The sequence below is a fragment of the Canis aureus genome, chromosome 37, assembly GCF_053574225.1.
Source record: "Canis aureus isolate CA01 chromosome 37, VMU_Caureus_v.1.0, whole genome shotgun sequence".
Classification (NCBI taxonomy): Eukaryota; Metazoa; Chordata; class Mammalia; order Carnivora; family Canidae; genus Canis; species Canis aureus.
The window spans coordinates 26,570,921-26,598,751 of NC_135647.1; the positions used below are offsets into that span (position 1 = coordinate 26,570,921).

Genomic DNA, 27,831 nt, shown 5'->3' on the forward strand with positions numbered 1-27,831 from the left:
ATTAATTCATTAACACATCACCTTACTGTGGACACATGGATGATGTCCTAGTTTCAGTTGTCAGAGGGTTTATGTTCTAGCAGGGAAGCAGCTTGGAAACAGTCAATAACAGTGTCACAAGGTTTTTGCTGGAGTGGGTGGCTCTCCCCCTCATTTGCTTGTGTCCGTAGGAAGGCTTCAACAAGAAGGCCTTCATGGTGTGATTTATGGGTTCATCAGGTTTCCAGGCACACACCCATAGGAGACCATTCTCCCAACTATAAATTTATTTTCCTATTATCTTTTGACCAAAAACAGACTACCATTCGGAAGCCAGGTGTTATTTTTCCTCTATAGCAGTTAACAGTTTTCGATGAAAACCTGACAAATGATAAAGAAAGCAAAACAGTCACAAATATTTCTTGGCTATATAAAACAAATTTTTTAATATAAATTCAATTAGCCAACATACAGAACATCATTAGTTTCAGACATAGAGTTCAGGAATTCATCAGTTGCCTAAACACCCAGTGCTCGTCACTTCTCAAGCCCTCCTTACTGCCCATCCCCCAGTTACCCCACCCCCACCCGCCTCCCCTCCATTTTTCCCCATATTTAAGAGTCTCTCATGGTTTATCTCCTCAGTGATTTCTTCCCATTCTGTTTTCCCTCCTTTCCCCTACAATCCTCTGTGCTGTAAAACAGATTGTTTAGTAGTTCTCAAAACTGTGTTTGATCCTCCTGCCTCACTTCACTACATACCCCCATAATCCAGAGACTAAGTAGAACCAAATTACCTTGCAATTACACAATTATGCCTGTCAGGCCTGTGTAAGGGAACTTGCCAGTTAAAAAACAAAACTCCTACTTCCAAGAATTTTGCTGGACACTGAGCAGAGGCAATTGGGATTCAGTGTTGATAAAAGGCACTCGTCTCAGAATCAATATGTCTGAGTTATATATTAGCTCTTATGTTTGCTGGTTGATTGAAACTAATCCCATTCTTAGTTATCAATCGGGATAAATAGCATTTACTTCCCAAGGCTGTTAGGATAATTTAATGAGATAATACATAAAAAGTGTTTTGTACAGTCTAAAATGCCATATAAACAGTGGTTCTTTCCTTCTTCCTCCTATTTTATTTTTCTTTTCTAATTAACTGAAAAGTAGAAATCTGGCTTGAATTGATCTGAGATTTCGTTGTCTTGTTTTTACAAACAAAAGGGAAAGAGAAAGACAGAGTAATTTAAAAGAATGATAATTAGAAGTTGGAAGTATTCCACTTTTTTCCAGGAAAGAAAAGAAATCCAGTTGGAAATTGCCAGGCCTTGTCAGTTGCCCAATCATAATGGAAAAGAATGAATAATGAAACCAGTGGAATTAAAAGTACAGAGAGATTTAGTTAAAACAAGGATCAAAGAAAACAGAAGGAAGATCAGCTGATACAAGAACATAAAAACAACTAGTACCTGTCCCTCCAGGTTAGCAGTTTATCTAGTTCATTTGCCTGCAGCACAATAACTCTAGAATTCTGTAAATGGGCAGGATTTTTTTTTTCTTTTTCATTTATTTCCCCTCTTGAAAATCTCAGCAATTCCACTTTCTTCCCCCTGCTCTTCTTTTCCTTACAAAAAGTCATAATTATCTACCAGGAGGCCAGTTTTTTTTAAACTTTTGAACTTTAAAAAAATAGAAATCTAGTGTACATTGAAATGTGACAGCAAATCCCTGTGCTGCTGTTCTGCTTCAGGCTGGGAGGGGGATGCGTGTAGGCCACCACGGCCTCTCCACGAGGCTCCTCCGGGCACCGGCAGCATGATCTGGAAGTAACTATTGAGTGTGACTTGCTCCTGTAAGCATTTTACATATGAATGTAGGGGGTTTTTTTCTCCTTCCTGCCTACTAGTCTGTGGTAGTGGTTATTATCATGAGGGCGTAGGTAACAGCATGATTCAGAAGCTGAGTGGGGAGTGTGTCCTTTTATTAATCTCAAATATGAAGTCAAATACTTAGTTTAAATATGCCGTCATTACTGGATTTTCAGATCTGGAAAATTTTATAGGTTTTAATTTAGGTAGAATGCTCTAAAATCTATGAATTTGCCAACAAAATATCTGTCTATTAATACAGGGCACAGAAAGTGAAAAGAAAGTTTCAATGTCCCTAAGGTCCCTCTTTCATGTAACCCTCCAACTAGCTGGCAAATTAGGTGGTGTTATTCTGTTTTAAATGAAGATCCTGAAGCTCACTGAAATTAAATAATTTGGCTCCCAATATGTGAGCTGGGCCTCAAGCCAGGTTCGTCAAATCCCAAAGCATGCAGCCTCACTACTGCAGCTGACTTAATTACTTCCAGTTTTAGGGGAATTCATTTCTGTAAATTTCCCATTTGTTTTATGGTTATAATCCCTGGCCCTTAGATAAGAAGTCTGATTATTTCTTATCAGTGGTGTCGGTATTAATTTAGATTCTTGGTGTTTTCCATTGTTTTTGTTAAACAATAGCAATAAGCTATCTATACTAGAATTATCTTGAGTAACCAGGAATAGTATCAGATCCATAGTAAATAAGCACACTGAATGCTTCAAGTTTAATTTGAGATTTTTCTTTTTCAGTTAGACACTTATTAATGAAAATGTAAACTCCAAGAAAGGTAATTTTCATTACCATGCCAATTTGGTTCCTTCTTAGAATTGCCAACAATGGAGTAGATCATCATGAAAGCCATTGAACCTGGACCACACATTTGCTAAAAGCCTCACATTAGGACTTTCAATATTCTCTGCAAATGAGATAATAAGTTGGTTGTCGCTGTTCAGATAATTAATATAAAGAGTAAAGAGAGGGCACCTGGGTGGCTCCGTGAGTTAAGCATGTGCCTTCGACTCAGGTCATGATCCCGGGGTCCTGGGACTGAGCCCCACATCAGGCTCCCTGCTCAGCGGGGACCCTGCTTCTCCCCCTCCTGCTCCCCCTGCTTGTTATCTCTCTCTCTCTCTCTCTCTCTCTTTCTCTAATAAATGAATTAAATCTTTAAAAAAAGCTCTCTCTTTCCACTTGGTATTCATTACAGTGAATGTGATCTTTCACACCTCTCTTCATGGATATAAACACATCTTAAACAAGGAGATAGAGTTTGCCTTTTTTCACTTTAGAATCTCCTGAGGATGTCCCTTTCCTGACAGATGTTCAGGTTGTTTCCAGTTTTGCCACTTCAAAGCTATGCTGCAGCAAACATCCTGTGTGTGTATATATGCATGTCTCCTTTATTTATTGATCTTTAAGTTAGCGTTTTTTTATTGTGAAATACAACAAACCATGAAAGAATGCATTATTGTAGAGTGTTGAATAATTATAAAGCACACCCATGAAGTCAGTACTGAACTCAAGAAACAAAACATGATCCGTGTCCAGAAGCCACCCCAGTAGGTGTCCTTCCCGGTGACACCTCCTCTCCATCTGCTGGAGACATCTCAGTCCTCAGATTTCTCCTTTGGTTTTCTTTATAGTTTTAGCATGTTGTGTGCATCCTTTAAAAAGTAGTGAGTTTTGCCTGGTTTTGACCTTTATAGAGATGGTACCACATTAACTTTTGCTTCCTTCACTCACCAAAGAAATGCCGCAGACCTCATGCATATACAGCGGCCAAGAAACTCAGGGTGGGGCCCCTCACGCTGAGTGCCTGTGTGTTGTGGGTACGGTGTTGTGCCGGTAAACTTTGTAAGATGCATCCATGTACTGTAGGTAACTCCAGTTTGTTCATTGTCATCCTAGATTTATGTACGTACGACAGGCCGTTTCCCCAGTAACCAGCCGTTCCAGGCGTGGGCCCAGTGATGGGAGGCCCCTGGTGTGCAAGCGTGTGCCTGGCGTGGCGGGGCGAGGGTGCTTCTTCACCCTCAGTGGGTCATGCCGAGCTGGGTTCCAAAAGCAGCAGTTCCAGTCTCCCGCTGTCCAGTACTGTGAAGTCTTCCTGCTATTCTACTCTTTCCATTAGTTGATATCCTTAGATATCCTTTCCTTATTTTTTCCAGACTTTGTTCTTTTTCAACTTGATGAATCTGTAGTGGAATCTCATTTTGGTTTAAGTTGCAGTTTCCTTGGTTACTCACTGAGGCTGAGAAACTTTGACCATGTTTATTGGCCATTTGTATTTCCTCTTTGGTCTATCCAAGTCTGTTGCTTGTTTTTCTTTGGGAATATTTAGCTTTATATACTCTGAATACGAGTCCTTCAGTGATTCTGTATGGTTTATGTGTTATTTAGGTGGCATGTCTTTTTGTTCTTTTTTATTAGCTGAAATACTTAACTTATCAAAGTTGTCAATCTTTTCTTTTATGGTTAGTACTTTCATTTTACTTGTTTAAGAAATCTTTTCATACCCTGAGGCCATGAATGGTACTTTGATTTGGGATAGCATTCCCAAAGTGGAACTGCTTAGGCCAAGAGTATGTAACTAGACTTGTTTTCCCGACCCCACCGGTAGGGCCTCGTGAAGCCTTATAAGACTCTTTGCTCTCCTGGGACCACGCCCAGCACAGAGGGCAGCTCAGTCTCCTTCCCCCAGGTCCAAGAAAGCTGCCTACAGGTAATGAGATTAACCAAGGCATCAAGGGAAACAGTAAAATATAAAAGAAGTCAAAAGGGTGTTTATAATAACAAGGGCTACTATTTATCATATGCCAGATACCAGGCTGGGTATGCACTCATCTATAATCCTCAAAATAACCCCTTAAAGCAAATATTATTTTATTCATTTCATTGATGAGGGACTTAGAGTTTATCAAGAGTAAGCTCATCAAAAGTAAATATTTTACCTTAAACACACTTTTAAATGGCTCCAAAGCAAATTCTGCTTCTGTTAGGATATCCTGAAACATAGCCTAGCTTGACTGTACATGGTTTGGGGTCGGGGGGTACAGGGTGGTGTGGCCCGTGCCAAATGCTTGATTACAGAATAAACCAGCATCCGTTCCCTTAGTTACTGCCGGTGTTGGATGGGGTGAGGGTGGAGGTAAGGCCTTACCGACTGCAGGCTTCCTCTCCTGCAACATAGGCTTAGAATTGCCAGTTTCACAACAGGGCCCTAACATTACTTCCTTCCCCAATAGTTGGGGAAAAAATGCTGTATCTCTGTGTTTCCAGCACCATAGTTTTCTCCCCAAAGCTATTCCTGCAATAGTACAGATTGATTTATTAAGTAGATTGGAGCCCACTCACTTGGTTAAAGGGTGTTTTCTTTTCCTCTTTATTATTTGACATGCCATTGTAAGTTATTCTTAAGAGTATGTGAAGGGAGGCTACTTGATATGTGAAGTAATGATAGTAGACTATAAGGAGGCAAGGTTTTTTTTCAAGTATCGGCACACTTGTAATAATAAGTACAGTAATAAGTAATAATTTGTAAAAAAAAAAAAAACATGTATCAAAAAATATGGGCTTGACAGATTTTGTGTGGAAATGTGGGTGTTCCTGCCTCCACACTGGTGAGTGAGTAGATCATGTGACACTTTCGAAATAAATACCATCTGGGGCATGGGAAAGACTTAGAACTCTGCAGACTTCCAGGTAGCAACACGTTGCAGGAATTCCTTATTTCCCGAGAAACAGCAGAGTGTGTGTGTGATTTCCTGTTAAGGTAGAACAGAAACTTGCAAAGAACTTGTTCTATATACAGTTGTGCAGGTTAGTATTTCTCTATCTCAAATCTTGAAAGAGTTGAGATTAAGAAGAACATTTCTTAATAAAAGTGGTAGATATCTTGTAAACTATGAGGCTTTCCAGAGTTACAGATTTATCTTACATAATTATATAGTTTAATTAGTGATTGAAAAGAATAGTGCAAAAGGCTTGATTTCAGGTGTGTATTTAATTTACTTTTTCCAGTTTCTCCAACTATCTACAGTTTAAAAAGTACTTTCCTGAAACTCTGTGGATTAGCCATGGAACATGTTATTCCCCACATCTATAAGGTATTTGTGGGATATTCTCAGTAGGGAAATGTCTGTGGTCAGAATGCCTGATTTGATGCCTTTGCTGGCCACTCAGCCTTGTGGGAGGGCTGTCTCTGCAGGGGGCTGGGGGGCTACAGGGCTGTGTGAGTACAGGTGTACAGGGGCCCAGGTCCAGCTCGCAGTGTCCTCACGGTGAGCACGACCATCCTAGCAGTGTGCAGTCTGTTGTTTTCAGTATCTTTCTCATCACCAAAGATTTAAATCTGAAATCACTCCTTGAAATTTAGCCATCAATCAGAAGCGCCTGTTCTGAAAGCTGTCCGTGTCTTTATGCAGATATTTATGTAAACTCAGGTGAAAGTGATGTATTTTTCTTAGTATTCGTGTTCTCCTTAGTTTTTGCAAGCCCTGGGCATCCGCACACATACAGCCTGTATCTCAGAGTTCAGGGCGGGCCTGTACAGGGCCATGGACTCATCCCCAGGGGTCAGCAGCGTGCCTGGCTCACCTGGGGTGTAGGATACCCACAGGGGAACATGGAGCTAGTGTCCCACGTCCTGCCTGTCTTCACTTAGAAAAAGGAAGAACAGGCATTATAAAAGAAGGGCGTTAAGGGTTGTCTGGCTTTCCCCAGCCCCTCTCTCCTCTTTTCTCTCAGCCTTTGTACTATTTACTAGGTCTCATGTAAGCTTTCCAGCAAAGATGACAGCATCACTATTTGATTGCAGAAGTCCCCAACCTTTGCTAGTCCAAAAGTTTTGATATTCCTTTGGGTGAGAACTTCTAGGAAAGGGAAGAAAGATGATGTTTGTAGCAAAATCATTAAGCAGAGCTAAAGAGAGTATAACACCGGACTTACTTCAGATCAAGGTTGGAGGTCTGTTTGCTGGAGATCCTTAAGTTAGTTATACTTTTTAAATAAGAGCTTTATTGAGATTCAGTTTACATACCATAAGCTTACCTTCTAAAAGTATACAATTCAGTAGTTTTTATAATCACAAAGTGTGTGATCATCATCACTGTCTAATTTCAGAACATTTTCATCACCCCAAAAAGAAACCCCATACCCATTAGCAGTTGCTTCCTATCCTCCCCAGCCCCTGACAAACACTAATCTGCTTTCTGTCTCTGTTCATTTGCTTATACTGAACACGCCACATAAATGGAACCGTATGGTCTGTGGTCTTTTATGCGTGGCTTTTGCACTTAGCATCATGTTTTTGAGGTTCGTCAAAACCTCAAAGTTGTGGCATGTCGCGGTACCCCCCATTCCTTTTTATGGCTGCCTGATACTCCATTATATGGATTTACCAGATTTCTTTATGTGTTCATCAGTTGATGGACATTTGGATTGTTGCCACTTGCTGACTATCATGAATAATATAGTAACTTCTGGGAACACTCCTATACAATTTTTGCATGGACATAAGTGCTCGGTTCTCTAGGGTGGATTCCTAGGATCAGGATTGCTGGGTCACTACTAAGCTGTTTTTGAAAGCGACCGCCCCAGGTTACCTTCTCACCAGCAAGCATAAGGATACATTTTTCAATCACTGGTTATCTAATCTTATTAGGATCTCAAGGTTTCCATGGCTCCTATCAATTTGTTAAGGATCTCCCGGGCCATCTAGGGATGTCTTCTCTAGTAGACCAACTCTTTTTGAAGGAAATATATTTCAGTATCATGACAGAAGCTTATTTAATTCTAAATTCTCTTTTGAGTGTAATGAAGATGAGATAATTGAAGAGAATTGAGGAGAGTCGAAGAGAACTGAAAAATTCTCACATGGCAGTGTTGTGAGACACGAGACAGCTAGCCTCCTGAGCGCAGGTGTGCTGTGCTTGTTCTCCGCAGACCCTCAGTGCCCCGATGTGGGTGTGACGCGTGAGGTGCACTGATGCCACGATGATGGAGGGAGCGCATGTGGTCAGGCACACTGTGCTTACTGCACCACCCAGCCCCTTCCCAGGCTTACTTTCTGGTGCCACATGGAGAAGGCACCCAGCATACTGGCACCTGATGTCACACATAGCAAGTTGCCTCAGTGCTTCCGTTTGAGAACTTTTCATGAATAAGCTGATTTCAGATGGCAATAGGCCTTGGGAGGAGAGAATAGGGTGGGGTTTAGGTAGCAGCCACTTGAGACTGATGGTGAAGACCCTTTGTGTGTCCCTCAGACAGCCTGCTGTACTGAAGGGGTGCGGGTCCCACAGGCACACTGCACTCCCCGTGGCTGCCGTGTGCATCCCAGGTGGTGGTGACGTGCTGTGGGCTTCTGGGCGCAGTTCTCCTGCCCAGATCGGTGCTCTGAACACCCCGGGGCCACTCCGGCTGCATAGTCAGCCTAGCCTGTGAGACAGCGAAGACACATCCCTAAGGAGCCTTCCTCTGTAACCTCCATGATGATTGACAATCCCTCTAAAGAAACATGTGACAAAGGCCACTAGTGAATCTTTTTTTAGACTGTGTTCACTTGGGTCTAGGAGATAGGAACTGATGCTCTAACATTTCCTTCTTTGAGCATTCTCACGTGTACCACATAAATGTAGCTGTCCTTGGAAAGATGGCCCGTGCAATGTGACTACACTCCTGCCTTTCTTTGAAGAGAGGGGTCATGTTGTTCCCTTGCCCCCACACCCGTAATAATACATTGCTGATGCTGTTGCTGCTGACTATTCTTTCTCATTTAGCTACTTTAAAAAATGTCCTTCTATGACTGCTTTATTCTTTAGTTTCACTTTTTTTCACTCCCATTCAAGTGTACCCTCCCCTCCGCCCAGTGGAGAAATACCTTGGGAATGAGACTAGTGTCCTCAGGTGTGTGTGCACACATCCCTCCCCCCGACCTCTCCAGCACCACCTTCCCAGGCCAGGCCAAGGGGCTCTGCCTATGAGGTGAGGGTATGGCCAGCTGCTCTCCAGACAGCTCTGCTGGGGCCCTCCGATTACCTTTCTGACTACCAGGATCTCCTCAGGGGTTGTGATGCCCGTGCTATACTGAATAAGAGAGAACTTTGACCCACATGATACCTGGCAAGAGAAGGTTTTAAAAATGTCACCAGATCCCAGTGATGTGGTTTGATATGGAGTTGGCTTCAGCCTCTTGCCTGCTGGTTGTGGCCCCTGGAACCTCTATATTCCCCCGTGGCATGGTGTGGGTGTAGCATGGACCCTTTGTAGGAGGTACCTACGCTGCAAGAAAGGGAGCCAGCCCTGCAAGACTACAGGCACCAGGCCATGGGCAGTGAAGGCCTCTGAAGAAATGCTTTCTTGTTACCTAAGCCTAAACTACCATGTGTTAATAGAGAGGGTAACCTTGAACAAGTCCATTGATTTGCTGTGATTCCGTTCTATACAAACACGGTTGTAATGAAACGATATATATAAAATTCTTAAAACAGTCCTTGGCCCAGGTCACCTGGGGGGCTCAGCGGTTGAGCGTCTGCCTGCGGCCCATGATGTGACCCCGGGGTCCCAGGATCGAGTCCCACATCAGGCTCCCCGCAGGGAGCCTGCATCTCTCTCTGCCTGTGTCTCTGCCTCTCTCTGTGTCTCTATTAATAGATAAATAAAATCTTAAAAAAAAAACGGGATCCCTGGGTGGCGCAGCAGTTTGGCGCCTGTCTTTGGCCCAGGGCGCGATCCTGGAGACACGGGATCGAGTCCCACGTCGGGCTCCCGGTGCATGGAGCCTGCTTCTCCCTCTGCCTGTGTCTCTGCCTCTCTCTCTCTCTCTCTCTCTCTCTCTGTGTGACTATCATAAATAAATAAAAATTAAAAAAAAAACAAGTCCTTGGACCATAATAAAATTACCAAGTAATCATTAGTAGCTATTATTATTATGCTTATATCTGGATTTTCAAGAGGGAATACCTTCCTAGAAAAGAGAATTTGTTGCCTTTCTAGGATTCCCAGAGTGGTTTTGAACACCTACAAGTGAGACTCCTCAGCCTATTCTCACACCTATATTCTTGCACAAATATTAACAATGATTCTTGCAGGAATAGTCTCAAGACTGCTTCACCTTTGCTGTTCTCTGACAGGCATTCACGGTGGGAGTGCAGGCAGTTCCTAGAGGCAGGCCCCCTCCCCAGGGTGAGCTAGTGTGCACCTCCCTCACTGCTCCCAGCCCCAGGAGGACACCTTCCTCGGGATCCCCATAGGTCTTTCTGCCAATTGGCCTACCTCTGGAACTACTATATTCTTGTTGAATGTTGGACCACAAGAAAGTATAAAACGATGAGAATTATTGTGTTGATCTAATTTTAGATCAACAGAGTGGAAAGTTATTTTTACAACTGAAAAATATATTCCTAAGTTGAGCACTATTAGTAATGATTCAGGAATAAGGAAGATATTATTTCTTAGATTGTACTAGGATTATATCCAAACATAAAACTTACTAGAAATTCATGAAACCTCTGTCTTCTTTTATTATTTATTATTATTATTTTTTAGCCTGTTGTCTTCTGATAGGTAGGAGGTCAAGCACATAGAGCCAGTGCTATGTAAAGGAAGGTGTGCAGCCTCTGTCTTGTAACGGCAGGTGGCCATCATCCAGTGCATAGAGGGAGACCAGCATGGAAGGGAAAGTGGTGGAGTCAGTCTTGGCAACATTAAGATTTAAAGAAGAGTAGGGGATTCCTGGGTGGCTCCGAGGTTTAGCATCTGCCTTAGGCCCAGGGCATGATTCTGGAGACCCGGGATCGAGGTCCCGCATCCGGCTCCCTGCATGGAGCCTGTTTCTCCCTCTGCCTGTGTCTCTGCCTCTCTGTCTCTCTGTCTCTCTCTCTGTCTCTCATGAATAAATAAATAAAATCTTAAAAAAAAAAAAAGATTTAAAGAAGAGACCATTTCTTGGTCACAGAAGCCCTTTATACTCTTCAAAGTTAATGAGAACCCAGGAGATTTTTTTAAATGTTGGTTATGTTGATTAATACTTACCATAATTTGAAATTAAAACTGAAAAAAAGTAAATATTTTTGAGTTCACCTAAAAATCCAAATAATAAACCCATTAAATAATCACATAAGTAGCATTTTTATGAACTATTTTCTAAAACAAAACTATGTTAGTGAGAAGAGTGGTGCTGTTTTAGGTTTTGCTGATCTCTTTAATGTCTGGACCAATAGAAGACAGTGAGGTATAACTGTTGTAGTATCATGCCTCCTTTGGCCTCTGGAAAACTCACTGTGCACTTGTGAGAAAGGAATTTAAGGTTTTAGAAAACAGTTCTGGCCTCGTGGGCTACCTGAAAAGGTGTCAGAGACCTCCAGGGCTCACCAAGTGAGCCCCACTTTGAGACGCATAGACCTCAAGTATTCCATTTTTCAGATCATCTTTCTTGCAGAGTTCTGAGCACTACTATAATAGTAGATATGGAGAAAGTACCAACTACAATGGCAAATTTTAGGAACATTTAATATCCAAAATATATCCTTGATTTAAAAAAAAAAAAATCTGAGTATGAACTCACTCAATGGACCAGGTTGCCTCCTTACATGTTGCCTTCCTATTATAGTTGACATCACCACTGTGGTTTAAATGCCCTGGAGCAAATTCCACTCTACCCACACCCAAAAGAAAGTGGTTTAGGCAGTCTTAAATTACTGAGAGTAGTAGTTAGATAATACAATATCAGATGGGGAAAATAGCCCCTAAAATAACTAAGAAAACAGGCCCAGCAAGCAGGTAATGTCAGTTAACAATCTAGTATGCAGAGGGGAAACTTACCACCTTTGCCTTCTTCCAGTGGGCTGGAGGCCTTGAATGTCTTAGGTTCCCTTACTTGGAGTAGTTGGTTTTCCAAATGGTATTAATAATCATCTACCAGTCAAGATAAATAAGATTGGATATGATGAGACCAGAGGAAGTCAATCATTTGTTGCACCAAAGAATCTATAAAATTTGTGTAAAAATATATAAATTTAGCATTGTTTCAAATAGCAAGGAGGCTGGAACCCCATTTCCTTCCTCATCTATTTGTATATATTTCTGACATTCCTCTTTCATATTGTCCCCAGTCACACTCCTTACTCTCACAGCCTCCTTTTCAGTGCCTACCTTGCTGCCCCAGGACTGACCCCAGTCTTCCATAACTGATCATATGACCAAGAGCACTATGAGTCCGAGGCCAGAGAGTGGCCTTTCTCACCCACAATTTCTCTAAGTGGATGTACTCATTTGATGTTCTCTGAGCATGCACAGCTTACTCATTTCCATGCACCATTGTTGTCCTCCAGTGGGGCACCCTGACTTTACTAACCCCAGGAGAGACACCTGAGTGGTGACACCATTTCAGACTCATGCCAAATTTGTGAGACATTTTCTGGAGATGCCCTCAAGTTGGTCTCCTCTCCCTGAAACTCTTGTTAGAAGGAAAGGAAGAGTTGAAACCCATTTTTTTTTTAAGATTTTATTTATTTATTTGAGAGAGAGAGAGAGTGAGAGACAGAACATGAGCAGGGGCAGACAGAGAAGGAGAAGCAGGCTCCCAGCTGAGCAGGGAGCCCAACATGGGACTCCAGCCCAGGACCTGGGGTCATGACCTGAGCCAAAGGCAGGCGATTAACTAAGCCACTCAGGAGTCCTGAGTTGAAAACCATTTTAAAGGAAATCTTGGATCCCACATCTGTTTGTGCTGTTGGTTACAGGAGTAAGTGTCTTTGAAAAGAGTATACTTTGCATTTATGAGTACTTAGTAGTTGTCTCACTAGCTTACTCTATGCTAGTACTTCACACACCCAGACTATTTACCAGAAAGTGAGTGCAGCTACACAGGATCTCTCTACTATCTTTGCAACTTTTTGTGAATCTATAGCTAGTTCAAAATAAGGTTTAAAAAAAAAAAATCGGGATCCCTGGGTGGCGCAGCGGTTTAACGCCTGCCTTTGGCCCAGGGCGCGATCCTGGAGACCCGGGATCGAGCCCCACATCAGGCTCCCTGCATGGAGCCTGCTTCTCCCTCTGTCTGTGTCTCTGCCTCTCTCTCTCTCTCTCTCTCTCTCTCTCTCTGTGACTATCATAAATTAAAAAAAAAAAATCAAATGAATTACTGATTAAATAGTCAAAAAAAACTAACAGTTAAATATCTATGAATTAAATGATAGTACTTTTAGGGGACTTTATTTGAAAGTATCTGAAACTACCTATAACAGCAATAGCATTTGCCATGTAGCCCACACTCAGGCACAAAAGGTACATTCTTTCTAGTCTCCACAACCTGGAACCTGTCTGCAGCCCCATGGCTGCAGGGGTGGGTGTCACAGCTAGGCTCTGACCAGACCTGTGTAGGAATAAAGAGGATCTTCTCTTCACTCTAAGACACTTCTCTCCAGTGGTTACCACTGTTTTAACAGAGCCCTAGATTTTTGGTTTTCAAAATAGATAATAAAAGTAATATATGTTAAAATTTCAGTGTCCAAAAGGCACAGAGGTGAATGTAGGGAAAAAACACTTAAGAGTTCTTTTATAAATCCTTCCAGATACGAAGTTTCATGTTTCCAAAATTTAAAAAATGTATGTATTTAACTTACAAACAAAATTGGATTTATAACCACACACATTGTTGGGCATGTAAAAGGGCACAGCACTGTGTAAAACAGTTGGGCAGTTCCTCAAAAAGTTAAACACAGAATTACTGTATGACCCAGCAAAATGATTCCTAGGTTACCTACCCAAGAGAATTGAAAATGCATGCCAACACAGAAAGTTTGTACTTGGATGTTTGTAGCAGCAGTTTTCACAACACCTGGGAAGTTGAAAAAACCCAATGTCCATGCGCCGATGAATGGATGATAAAATGTCATTTATCCATGGAATATTATTCAGCCAAAAAAGGAATGCAGTACTGGCACATCCCATAACATGGATGAACCTTAAAAAAAAGTATGCCAAGTCAAAGAAGCCAAACACAAAAGACTGCATCTTATATTAGTCCATTTATTTACAACGTCCATAAAAACAGCAAGGAGATCAGTAGCAAGAGTGACTGCTGGTGGGCACAGCAGGGATGTATCTAGAGGGTATTGGCATGTAAAGCATTCTGAAAGTAGTGGTGAAAGTTGCCCAACTCTATGAACACAACTAAAAACTAGTGCACTGTACACTTGAAAAGGATGAAGTTTTCGTTTGTGCCATATCTCAATTTTAAAAATTGGGTTTATACCACCTTCTCTGTTCCTATGGTGCAGTAAAGATTTTGGGGTGTTTGTATTGCATCACATCTCACACAGAAGGGAGTATGCCCCTTTTCATGAACTATCAACAGTCCCCAGAGACCCCAATCAAAATATTAGATACTCATTTTTGTGGCAAATAATATTTTTTTGTTGTGGTAAAATATACATAGCAAAATGTCAGTGTGCAATTTGGTAAATATAATTTTAACGTGTGCATGTATCTTGATGTCTTCCCATTTAAAAAGTTCATGTTACCAGAAACAAAACTATAGCTATAGAAGCTTTATAATTTTCTGAGATGTGGTGCAGGTTTTTCTGCAGATTTACTCCATGCAGTCTATAAATTAAGATACATCCTAAGAAATTTATTTATTCTAGCAAAATGATGTTTTCAAATTTTTTAATCATAGTATAAGCATAATGACTTTATATATCCTTTTCTCCCCTTTATTTTATTTATTTTTAAGATTTTTAAGATTTATTTATTCATGAGAGACACAGAGAGATGCAGAGACACAGGCAGAGGGAGAAGCAGGCTCGGCTCCCTGCGGGGAGCCGGATGTGGGACTCAATCCCAGGACCCTCGGGTCATAACCTGAACCACCCAGGCGTCCCTCCACCCCTCTAGTTTAATTAAACGTTTATTTTATAAACTCTAAAAAGTGAAAATACAAACTTTTGGTGGTCTCTACCCTGTTGGACAGCTTGTTTATTGTTTAAATATATTTTAAAGGGATGGCTTTTTAGAAAGAATGAGTTTCCTATGCCACAAAGTGAAACCTTATGCAAAAATGAATGGTAAGGAATGAACCAAAGTGGGAGGAACAATACAGGTGACCTGTGCCGACAGTTAGCCAGACATCTGCCCCGGTCAGGCCAGAGTCCTCTTGAGGAATGTGCGCTGCCCGGGACGGAGGCTCTAGTTCATAGAGCAGCGGCCAGCTGAATCATATCTATTTTTCCAAACAGAAGAGAAGCTGATTTTTAATAAGGGTAATAAGCTTTTTATTTAATGCATAGCGATCCTGTGCAGAAGCTACGTTGAAATGCAGCAGCAGTGCAAACTTTTTAAATTAGCCGTCAACATCCTCTAAATAAGCATCATCAAATTCTAACAGAGCTTGTGTCCGGCTCGGTTGGCAGCAGAGCACTTCTCAGGGAAGACGCCAGGGAGCATTGATTTCTTGGGATGTTAATAGCCCTTACGCCAAAAAGGGTTTCATGGTCATAAATTGGAGACCCCTCCGTGCGTCCAGGTTTCACCTGTGTCCTTTGCACAGGTTTTCCAGAGGCCGCCGCTCGGGTCCGCAGAGCGCAGAGCCCCGTGGGCCCCGTGGGCCCGACTCGCCGGGCTGTGCGCCGGGAGGCCCCCCAGGACCTCGGCCGAAGCCACAGCACGTGTGACCTGGTCACCGCTTCCCTCCTGTGACGCGGCAGCTGCTACCGAGCTCCCCTGATTTCTGAGGCGAGGAGACGGGAGGGCCAGGAATCGGCGACCATCTTACGGGGTCGCGGTCTGCTGCAGACAGGAAGCCAGCGTACCCGAGGCGCTGGCCATCCTCCACCATGACCGCGGTGACCTCCACCGTGACCTCCGCGGTGACTCTGCGGTGACTCTGTGGTGATGACCTCTGCCGTGACCTCCGCGGTGACTGTGGTGACCTCCGCGGTGACCTCCACGGTGACTCTGCAGTGACCTCTGCGGTGACCTCCGCGGTGACCTCCACGGTGACTGCAGTGACCTCCACCGTGACCTCCGCGGTGACCTCCGTGGTGACTGTGGGCACATGCGGTGCAGACAAGGGCGCCAGGGGGAAGGAGGCCCAGAGGCCCACCCGGTCCCTCGGTCGGGGAGGGTGCTGAGAGGTCCCGCGAGCTCAGCCCTGCACCTGCCCGGCGGCCCTCCCCGACCTCGGCCAGACCCTGGTCACAGCCCTGTGACCGCTCACATAGCGGCAGCGGGACATTGTCACTTGGCAGTCCTTTTTGAGCATGTGATTCCCTGCCCTTGCTTATTTTTGTGCTTAGTTTTGACCCAGAACCTGAAAATTCGCAGTTAAGATATTAAGCTAGTGTCACGGCCGCACCCTGCACGGGCTTTTTCTATGGTAATTGGTGTGAGAAACCAAAGGAGGTGGGAGGTGCCTGAGTCCTGTCCCGGTACGTGATTTTCAGGTTCTGAGTTGTTCAGGTTTGTAAACTGCCAGATCCTAACCACCTAAAACAGTATTTGCTATCAAACACTGGAAGAAATAAGAATATGTCACATTAATTGTTAAGGACACAAGCTTTTTAAAAAGTAAACGATAGCTATTGACATTGTGACACAGAGCAGAATCTAAGAAGCCTTTGTGAAATCTGCGTGTGCGTGTGTGTGCATCTGCACATACTCATACATATAGCAACTAAAACAGGAGGGTTTTTTTATTGTGGTAAAACGTACATAACACAAAATTTTCTACCTTAACCATTTTTAGTGGCATCGAGTGCATTCACACTATTGTGCGTCCATCACGGCATCCATCCCTAGAATGTCTCCACCTTCCCAAACCAGAAAACACTAGCTGCCCACTTCCCATTCCCTCGGCCCCTGGCAATCACCATTCTACTCTGTTTCTATGAGTTTAACTGCTGTAGGAGCTCCATGAATGGAATCATAAAATATTTGTCCTTTTGTGTCTGGCTATATTCTTTATTTTAGATAACTTGATAAATTGGTGATTTTTCTTACTATGTAACACATACCTGTTTTGGAAAAATGATAGGAGACACACAAAAGCCAAAGGAGGAAAGTAAATATCCTGCCTGAGCTCAGACACCCACTAAAATCATTTTTATGTCTTTCAGTCTCCTTTTCCTTTGGCTTATTACATGTAGGTACGTGCATAGAGAAAGACGTTGTAAGTTGTTGCCTGCTTTTCATGTAGCGAGGTATCAGAAACATTTTTCCATGTGTTTAAATATTTTCTATATAACCATTTCAATGGCTGATTAATACTTCATTGGGGAGATGTATCATAATTTGATGAACAATCGCCTGCCTTCCTGTTCTCGGGCAGTTTCAGAGGCCTGTCTGTCTGTGTGACACTGTCTTCACCATCTGAATCAACGTGCTCCCCGAATGGCGTCTCCTTGACATTAGGGATGGTGTTGTCGAGCAAACCTGCATATGCCCAGATCATAAAGCGGCACTTAAGTGATGAATACTATCGTACAACATCGTTTATTTTTCCAGGACAGCGGGGCTTTTCAGTTTGATCGATACCATGTGGCCCCCAGTGATGCCTCTAAAAGCACCTGGCCGTGGCCAAACCTGTGAAGAGGTAAGCCGGCATCTGAGGAACCTCCCCTGGTCTCCACCTGCTCTGTGCCAGCTGCTGAGCCAGCCCCACCCCCAGTCCACGTCCCTGAAAAGGGAGGGTTCGGTGACTGTGAGCCAGGAGGACCGAGATTCACACTTGCTCACCTCCCTCCAAAGTCCGAGCTGTGGCTGCTTTCTCTGCCGCTGCCGCAGTCCATTCTCCTTGAGGTTAATCTATGGCAGCGTTTTTAAACCACAACCTCGCATGTCATCGCAACAATCAGCATCTTAGGCTCGTACTAAATAAGACACAGGATGTTTTCCCCACCACCTCCCAATCACTATTAGAACCAACATTCAATTACCAATTAGAGCACAGACTCACATGACCTAGCAAATAAACTCTGTGGATATTCATTCAACCACCAGGTGAGCCAGGGATTTCCCTTTTCCTGCTGCATCACAGTGTTTATGGTAGTTGCTCCCATGTATTAAAACCGACTGATCAAAATGTGTCCCTTCTCCATCCTGAGTTTTATCCAGTGGCTGACTGGGGGCCGTCTTGTTAGTGTGGTAGCTGACTCCCCGGCAGACCGCTCAAACTATGACTGTACCGTGCAAGACCAGGAAAATAGTTGTCAAAAGTGCCCATTTCTAGATTATTTAGGGGAAGAAGTTTCTAAATGGTGTTTTCAAATATACTCTAAAGAATGAATTTTTTTAATGAAGTCTTAAATCCACAGTAAATTCAAAAAGTATAAAAGTTATTATGCTTGTTCCCAGTGATAAACAATATAGTCTATTTCTTCTACAACCTTCCAGAGAAATAGAATGCATCTGTGAGTAAATATCTATGTATTAAAGAGTAGATTTTAAGTGTATTTGAATGTTTTACTAGCATATTCACATTCTACCTTTGCCTTCATTTTAAACAGGTAAAAACCCATGTGCCTCCTCCTAGCTTCTGTTACATCCTCAGTGCTCATCCCAATGTGGGACAAATTGATATAATTGAAGGAGACCCTATTTCTAAGCTTTACCAGCCTCCAGTTCCCCACTTCTTAAGAGAAATTCTCCAGGTAACATCTGTGTTTCTAACAGGGTTTTTAATTATTTTTACTGTATTTGTGTGCTTTGTGTGATGTTCTCACCATCTTCGTTGCCTTTCCAGACTGCTGATCTTAGTACCCGTTGCAGTTTCTACGCCAGAGTGATTTATCAGAGACCACAGGTAATCATTCCCTCTGCCTTTCTCTTTCTGATAATGTATTATAAAGTCATTAAAGGAATAGCCTCTCATAGAAATTAGTGGGGTGCTGAAATAGAAAAGCATTTTAAAAGTCCATTTATGCATGCTCCGGGCTGAGGCAATGAATCCATTCCTTGTGCAGGTGCAGCCTGCCAGCCACTGTGGTAAGTGCTGGGTATGGAACAGTCTAGGCATAGGTCATCCGAAAGGTTCTTAGCCCAGCACTGTGAGTTCCTTTCTGGCAGAAAGGAAAGAAAGGAGGTGGAGGAAGGAATCTCGGACTGAGCTTAGTCCCTTTCAGAACTGATCAACAGCTCTGAGCCATCAACAGGGGAAGCAAGCGCTGCAGCCCCTGGGAGGCCTTGGCAGTGCTGGAGAGCTGCAGCCTAGAAGAGCTGCTTGTCTGCTGCCATCCCACACGACGGATCAACAAGAAGCAGACAAGAGCTGCTTTTGGCAAGTTGAGCATATGCCATAAGTTCTGCAAGAAAGAAACCCCTGGTTGGCCTTAACTCCAAGAGGAGCATCCCTGCAAATCTGTCACCAGGAAGATACCGAACATCCCAACGTTCAATCCTCTTTTTCCTTTTCTCCATTCACCTTTTAGTCATTTGACAATGAACTGGTACCTCTCCTGAGGAATAAGAGAGCGATTGTCAGTCACAGTGCTTCCTGTGGGCCACCCCAGAATTTGACTCAACAGGCAGGGGGACAGGCCCACAGTGAGGATGAGGTCCAGGCACCTGATGGTCTCTTACCTTCCAACCCTGAAGTGAACTGAAGGTTGACTGCAAACTCCCCTGCCTGCCATCTGCAGGACACTCAGTATGTTAAGACATGCTTGGCATCTGGCACGTTCCTATTATTCTAACACACATTCCAGATCGTAGGGCTGTGCCATCAGGCAATGGTTCACTACGCAGCTACCATATACTCTGCAGATAGAATAGTGTCCTAAGGGGCAATATACCACGAGTTCCTGCCCACAGAGCCTCACCTGCTCACAGCCCCAGCTGGTAGCAGAGGTGGAAAGTAAAAAAACAGGTGTCAGATACACCATAGCCAAGCCTCAACAATAGACCAGCCCCAGTGGAGTGGAGCCCTAAGACAGAGAAAGACAGACTGCAGGTTGTCTGCCTCACTTGGATGAGGGAACCCTGCCTTGTGGCTGGTTGAAAACCCTAATACCCTTCTGTTCTAATTTTTCTGCCAAGAAATATGCTTCCACTGGCATAGGTGCAGCCTGCCCGCAGCTCTGGGGTTCAGTGGGTGTATGTACCAAAGAATTGGTACATTAGGGAGTAGGAGATTGGAACCCAATGGAACAGATGCCTCAATGCACTAAAATTCTCTACCTCCTGTATGCTGCTTTTGTGGGACAGAGAATCACCAGAAACTAATAACTTCCTTGGGGTGAAATGGAAATAAGCTAATTCCTAGGGCCACTGTGTGGTCAGGTCAATCACCTATGTATTCTACAGGGTCAGTTGACTTTAAGAATGGCACGACGCCTGGGGGCCTCAGATGGTGGAGAGACTGCCTTCAACTCAGGCCCTGATCTCCGGGTCCTGGAATCGTGTCACACATTGGTCTCCCCTCAAGGAGCCTTCTTCTCCCTCTGCCTGTGTCTCTGCCTCTCTCTGTATGTCTCTCATGAATAAATAAATAAAATCTATAAAAGTAATTGACACAATGAGTCACTGCAAGAACCTGAGTTCTCAAAGAAGATTCAGTTGTATTTCCATTATACAAATGGCTAGGTCATGCAAGGCAAAAACGTATTTTCTTGTATTTAACTTTTTCTTTAAGATTTTATTTTTAAGTAATTTCTACACCCAACCTGGGGCTCTGTCTTACAACCCCAAGATCAAGAGTCACATGCTCTACCAAATGGGCCAGCCAGGCACCCCCTTAAATTTTATTTTGAATAAAATTATTCTAACTTTTTAGATTCATAGGAATTACAGATTCACAATAGACTGCAAAGAAATATATGGTATCTCCCGTACATCCTCCCCCATCCTAATACCCCATGCCTACACAGCCACTATACAACACCCAAACAAGCCCTGATCTGGTGTTATCATTATAATTATGTTATTTCATGATCATTACACAAATGGAACCATGCAATATAAGTGTTGTTTCCTAGGCCAGTTGTACAAACTACCAAAAACTAGATGTGTAAAATAACAGAAATTTGTCATTTCATACTTCTGGGAGCTAGAAGTCTAAAATCAAGGTGTCAGTAGGGCTGTGCTGTCTGTGACAGCTCTGGGAAAATTCTTGCATCTTCCAGCTTTTAGCATTTGCCAGCAATCCTTGACCTTCCTCGGCTCTGTATACACACCACCCTAGGCACATGGCCATCTTCATCCTGTGTGTCTTCATGTGGTCTTCCCTCTGTGCCTATCAGTGTCCAAGTTTCATTTTTTTATAGGAACAACAGTCATATTGGTTGAGGGCCTGCTGTAATGATTTCATCTTGACTTGGTTAAATTTGTAAAGACCTTATTTCCAAATTAGTTCACATTCCAAGGTACTACAGTTAGGACTTCAGTAGATCTTTTTGGAGGAACACAGTTCAACCTATAACAGCTCCTTTGGGAGCTATTTGGTGGTGGTGGTGGTGGTGGTTTTCAACTAATGAAATTCTCTAGAGATTCATCCAGAGAACTAATGATGTTAAACGTCCTTTTGTATGTTTATTTGCCATCTGTATCTTTGGTGAGAGGTGTATTCCTGTCTTTTGCCCATTTTCTGTTTGGATTATTTCTTTGTTTACTGGTGAATTTTGAAAGTTCTTTACTCTGTATACAGAGTCTTTGTCAGATATGTATTTTACAAATATTTCTCAGGGTCTGTACTTTTTCTCTTCGCCCTTTCAACAGGGATTATGCAGAACACAGTTTTTCATTTTTATGCAGTCAAATCTATTAACTTTCCATCTTATAGATCATGCATTTGTCATAAAGTTTAAGGCACTCAAAGCTTTTTGCCTATTTAGGTCCCAAAGTTTATCTTTTATGTTCTTTTCTAGAAGATTTGTAATTTTACATTTGGGTCCATGCTGTATTTTGAGTTGGTTTTTGTATAAATTGTGTAGTTTAGGTCAAGGTTCCCTTTTTTTTTTTTTTTTTTTTTTCCTATGAATGTCTGGTTAGGCTATCCTTCCTCCATTGAATTGCTTTTGCAACTTTGTCAAAATTAATTGGGCATTTTTGGGGGAAGAGATTTATTTTTTTTTAATTTTTATTTATTTATGATAGTCACACAGAGAGAGAGAGAGAGAGAGAGGCAGAGACACAGGCAGAGGGAGAAGCAGGCTCCATGCACCGGGAGCCCGATGTGGGATTCGATCCCGGGTCTCCAGGATCGCGCCCTGGGCCAAAGGCAGGTGCCAAACCACTGCGCCACCCAGGGATCCCCGGAAGAGATTTATTTTTAATAAAATTTTAGCAATTGTATTGGTATCACTGCTTTGAATTAATTGGTTATTTGTGTCTTTTTACAGAGGATATTATTTGTTACGGGTTGTGTTCATAACCCCAATGGTAAAGATAATTCGATAGCTAATTTCAAAAGAAACTAGTCCATTTTGGCTCATCAAGAGATTTAAAAGGAGATAGTAAGCCAATCCAAGGTATTTAGAAAGAGTATCTAAAATCTTTGAAGATTGTCAGAAAAACTCCCAACTGCATGTAATCTTGTAGAACTTTGCCCTTCCTGGAATATACCATTTTTTAAAATGTGATTTTGCTAATTGTTCCTCCAAAATCATTTATACCTCTACAGTCCAATACAGTATCATGCACTGCACTTAGTTATCATCTCTCTTTCTTCTTCAAATGGAATATTTCTGCATCTTTGTGTATCTTCTGTGACCTTGACAGTTTTTAAGAATAGAGACCAATGCTTAAATAGGATATCTCTCCATTTAGATTTGCTAGATATTATCTTATTGAAGTTATGCATCCTTGTCAGGAATACCACATAAAAATACTGTCTTCATATCAGAAGGCACACAGTTGATTTGTCCCAGCCCTGTGATATTTTATCAATTAATTAAGATGGTATTTTCTAATATGCTCAACCTCACTCACCATCAGGGAAATACAAGGGTCTTCCCAGGCAAATCGTTGGCCCCATTTGGATCTACTGAATCCTAAACCCTGACCAAGGGGAAAGGGCAAAATGCCATTAAAATGAACTTTAGGGATCCCTGGGTGGCGCAGCGGTTTAGCGCCTGCCTTTGGCCCAGGGCGCGATCCTGGAGACCCGGGATCAAATCCCACGTCGGGCTCCCGGTGCATGGAGCCTGCTTTTCCCTCTGCCTATGTCTCTGCCTCTGTGTGTGTGTGTGTGTGTATGACTATCATAAATAAATAAAAATTAAAAAAAAAGAAAAAAATAAAATGAACTTTAAAAGGCATTACAACTTTTACAGATAAAATTATAATGAAAAATAAATAAAAGAAAGATGGTTACTAGAGTTAAGATGACACAGTAGTATGGGGACACTGACTTTGCCTCATTCTTGAAACAACATCCAACTACTTTGAACAATCAGGAATACAATCTGAAGATTAAGAAAACAATCTGCACAGTCAGAGGGAGAGAATGTGGCAGATGCAGGCTTATCATTTTATGTTTGTCTGTTTGTTTGCATTTTTGTTCCTTTTCTAGTGTCTTGGATCTGCCTTTTCTTTTTCTTCTTCTTTTTTTTTTTTTCCTTTCCAAGGCTTATCTTGACTAACAAATCAAAGCACATTGAGTTAAAGGTCCAAACACTCCCCACTACAAGCAAGAACGAACACTGTAGAAGACAGATCAGTGGGAAAAAACAGCCAAAACACACATCACAGAGTACATAGTATACACCAGAGACACTTCCTGAAGTTTTTGTTGTTGTTGTTGTTGAACTTGTTGTTATTGTTGTTTTTGTCAGTTTTTTTCTTTTTCTTTTTCTTTCTTCCTTTCTTTTCTGGATAAATGATGAGACAGAGAAATTCAACCCAAAAGAAAGAGCAGGAGGTAGAATTCCCTACCATAGATCTAATCAGTGTGGATCTAAATGAGATGTCTGAACTAGAATTTAAAATAACAATTATAAAGATACTAGCTGTGGTTGCCTAGGGGGCTCAGTTGGTTAAGCATCTACCTTCACCTCAGATCATGATCCCAGAGTCCTGGGATCAAGTTCTGTATCAGGCTCTGTGCTCAGCAGAGAGCCTACTTTTCCCTCTTCCTCTGCTTGCCACTCCCCCTACTTGTGCTCACTCTTTATCTCTCTGTCAAAAAAATAAATAAAATCTTTTAAAAAAAAGAAATAAAGATACTAGCTGGACTTGAAAAGAGCATAGGAGACACTAGAGAATCCCTTACTGTAAAGATAAAACAACTAAAATCTAGTCAAGCTGAAATTGAAAATGCTATTGCAGAGAGATACAGACCCAAGAGGAAGCCATAAAAATGAGGATGAATGATTCAGAAGAGAGAATCCGTGATATAGAAGATAAAATGGTGGAAAATAAGGACCTGGAACAAACCTATTAAATCATGAAGGGAGACTAAGACAAATCAGTAATTCCATAAAATAAAAATAATATCAGCATTATATAATGGGGTCCCAGAAGATGAGGAGTGGAAGAAAGAGGCAGAAGGTTCATTTGAACAAAATATAGCTCAGAACTTACCTAATGTGAGGAAGGAAACAGGCATTCAAGTGCAAGAGGCACACAGAACCCCACTCAAAATCAACAAAAATAGGTCAGCATCTCAACATATTACAGTGAAGCTTCCAAATTTTAAAGATAAAGATAAAATCCTAAAGTGCCTTGGGAGAAGAGGACCTTAACCTACAAGGGTAGACACATAAGTCCAGCAGCAGACCTAGCAGGCCAGAAAAAACTGGCACGACATATTCAATGTGCTAAATGGGAAAAATACACAGGCAAAAATAGTGTATTCAGCAAGGCTGTTATTCAGAATGGAAGTAGAGATAGTTTCAAGAACGAAAGAAAGAAAGAAAGAAAGAAAGAAAGAAAGAAAGAAAGAAAGAAAGAAAGAAAGAAAGAAAGAAAGAAAGAAAGAAAGAAAGAAAGAAAAGAAAGAAAGAAGGAAGGAAGGAAGGAAGGAAGGAAGGAAGGAAAGAAAGAAAGAAAGAAAGAAAGAAAGAAAGAAAGAAAGAAAGAAAGAAAAGAAAGAAGAAAGAGAGAGAGAAAGAAAGAAAAAAGAAAGAAAGAAAGAAAGAAAGAAAGAAAGAAAGAAAGAAAGAAAGAAAGAAAGAAAAAGAGAGAGAGAGAGAAAGAAAAAGAAAAGAAAAGAAAGAAAGAAAGAATGAATTTGTGAGCACTAAATGAGCCCTGCAAGAAATATAAAAGGAGTTCCTTTGAGCAAAGACAGAGCCCAAAAGTAAAGACCAGAAAAAAACACAGACAGTCCATGGGAACAGTGACTTTACAGGTAATATGATGGCACTAAATTCATATTTTTTCAAGAATTACCCTGAATGTAAATGGACTAAATGCTCCAATCAAAGTACATAAGGTATCAGAATGGATTAAAAAAATAAGACCCATCAATATGCTGCTTACAGGAAATTCATTTTAGACCCAAAGACAACTCCAGATTGAAAGTGAGGGGGTAGAGAACCATTTATCATGCTAATGGACATCAAAAGAAAGCTGGAGTAGCAATCCTTACATCCAACAGACTAGTTTTTAATCTAGTCTATAATAAGAGATGAAGAAAGATCATAATAAAAGTGTCTATCCAACAAGATCTAACAATCATAAATATTTATACCTCTAACATGCAAACAGCCAAATATAAAAACCAAATACTAACAAAATTAAAGAAATTCATTGATAATCCTACAATAATAGTAGGGGACTTTAACACCCCAATTATACCAATGGACAGATCATCCAAGCAGAGTATCAACAAGGAAACAAGGGCTTTGAATGACACACCAGAGCAGATGGACTTGACAGATATATTCGGAGCATTTCATCACATGCAGCAGAATCCACCTTCTTCTCAAGTGCATATGGAACATTCTCCAGTAGATCACATACTTGGTCACAAATCAGTTTTCAACTGGTACAAAAAGATTGAAATCATACCATGCATATTTTCAGACTACAAGGATGTAAAGCTTGAAGTCAACCACAAGAAAAATTTGAAAGGGCCACAAATACATGGAGGTTAAAGAACATCCTATTAAAGAATGAATGGGTCAACCAGGAAATTAAAGAAGAATTTTAAAAATACATGGAAACAAATGAAAGTAAAAACATGACAGTTCAGAACCTTTGGTATGCAGCAAAGGCAGTCCTAAGATGAATATATATAGCAATATAGTCCTTTGTCAAGAAACAAGAAAAGTCTCAAATAATAACCTAACCTTACACCTAACGGAGCTGGAAAAAGAACAATAGGTAAAGCCTAAATCCAGCAGGAGAAGAGAAATAATAAAGATTAGAGCAGAAGTCAATGATCTAGAAATCAAAACAATGGTAGAACAGATCAACAAAACTAGGAGCCAGATCTCTGAAAGAATTAGTAAGATCAATAAACCCCTAGACAGACTTCTCCAAAAGAAAAGAGAAAGGACCCAAATCAAGAAAATCATGAATGAAGGAGGAGAGATCACAGCCAACATGAAAGAAATACAAATAATTATAAGACAGTATTATGAGCAATGATATGCCAACAAATTAGGCAATCTGAAAGAAATGGATGCATTCCTAGAAACATAAACTACCAAAACTGAAACAGGAAGAAACAGAAAACCTGAACAGACCCATAACCAGCAAGGATATTGAAGCAGTCATCAAAAACCAAGAGTCCGGGGCCAAATGGCTTCCCAGCAGAATTCTACCAAACATTTAAGGAATTAACACCTATTCTTCTGAAACTGTTTCAAAAAATAGAAATGGAAGGAAAACTTGCCAAACTTTTTCTATGAGGCCAGCATTAACTGGATCCCAAAACTAGGACAAAGACCTCACCAAAAAAAGGAGAATTACAGACCAGTATCCCTGATGAACAAGACAAGGACAAGAACCATAAGATTCTCTCAACTGATACACAAAAAGCATTTGACAAAATACAGCATCCTTTCTCAATTAAAACTCCCCAAAGTGTAGGGATAGCAGGAACATACTTCAATGTCATAAAAGCCAAAAGACGAATATCATCCTCAGTGGGGAAAAACTGAGGGCTTTTCTCCTAAGGTCAGGAACACGACAGGGGTGTCCACTCTTAACCACTGTTTTTCTACATAGTACCACAAATCCTAGTCTCAGCAATCACACAACCAAAAAAATTAAAGGCATTCAAAGCGGCAAAAGAAGTCAAACTCTCCCTCTTTGCAGATGACATATTCTCTGTAGAAAACCCAAAAGACTCCACCCCAAGATTGCTAGAGCTCATACAGCAATTCGGCAATGTGGCAGGATACAAAATCAATGCCCAGAAATCAGTGGCATTTCTGTACACTAACAATGAGACTGTAGAAGGAGAAATCAAGGAATCGATCCCATTAACAATTGCACCAAAAATCACAAGATACCTAGGAATAATAAACCTAACCAAAGGGGTAAAAGATCTGTACTCAGAAAACTCTAGAATACTTATGAAAGAAATTGAGGAAGACACAAAGAAAAAGAAAAACATTCCATGCTCATGGATTGGAAGAACAAATATATTGGGATATTTCAGCCATCAAAAAGAGTGAAATCTTACCATTCGCAATGTTGTGGAGCTAGAGGGCATTGTGTTAAGTAAAATAAGTCAGTCAGAGAAAGACAAATATATGATTTCTTAAATTCATATGTGGAATTTAAGAAAAAAAAAACATAGGGGAAGAGAAGGAAAAATAGAATAAGAGGAAAACAGGGAGGCAAACCATAAGAGACTCTCAAGTGGCGGAAAGAAACAGGGTTGCTGGAAGGAAGGTGGGTGGGGTGATAGGGTAATTGGGTGATGGGCATTAAAGAGGCACTTAATGTAATGAGCATTGGGTCTTACATGCAGCTGATGAATCACTAAATTCTGCCCCTGAAACTAATACTACCGTGTATGTTAACAAAATTGAATTTAAATAAAAAAAGAAAAAGCACTTTTAAAAAATTTTAAAAAAACTGTTGCAGATACAACAG

General features: G+C 41.5%; 1 protein-coding gene across 12 annotated transcripts in view; it reads left to right on the forward strand.

Moving 5' to 3' along the window:
- The window catches only part of SPIDR (scaffold protein involved in DNA repair), a 452,576-nt gene that overhangs the window by 400,511 nt on the left and 24,234 nt on the right, over positions 1–27,831 (forward strand). For all 12 annotated transcript variants that reach the window (XM_077885985.1, XM_077885987.1, XM_077885986.1 and 9 more), the window contains 3 exons: positions 17,350–17,437; positions 18,351–18,494; positions 18,587–18,646. In XM_077885985.1, the coding sequence (XP_077742111.1) occupies positions 17,350–17,437; positions 18,351–18,494; positions 18,587–18,646 (292 nt within the window). The remainder of the gene's footprint in view (positions 1–17,349; positions 17,438–18,350; positions 18,495–18,586; positions 18,647–27,831) is intronic.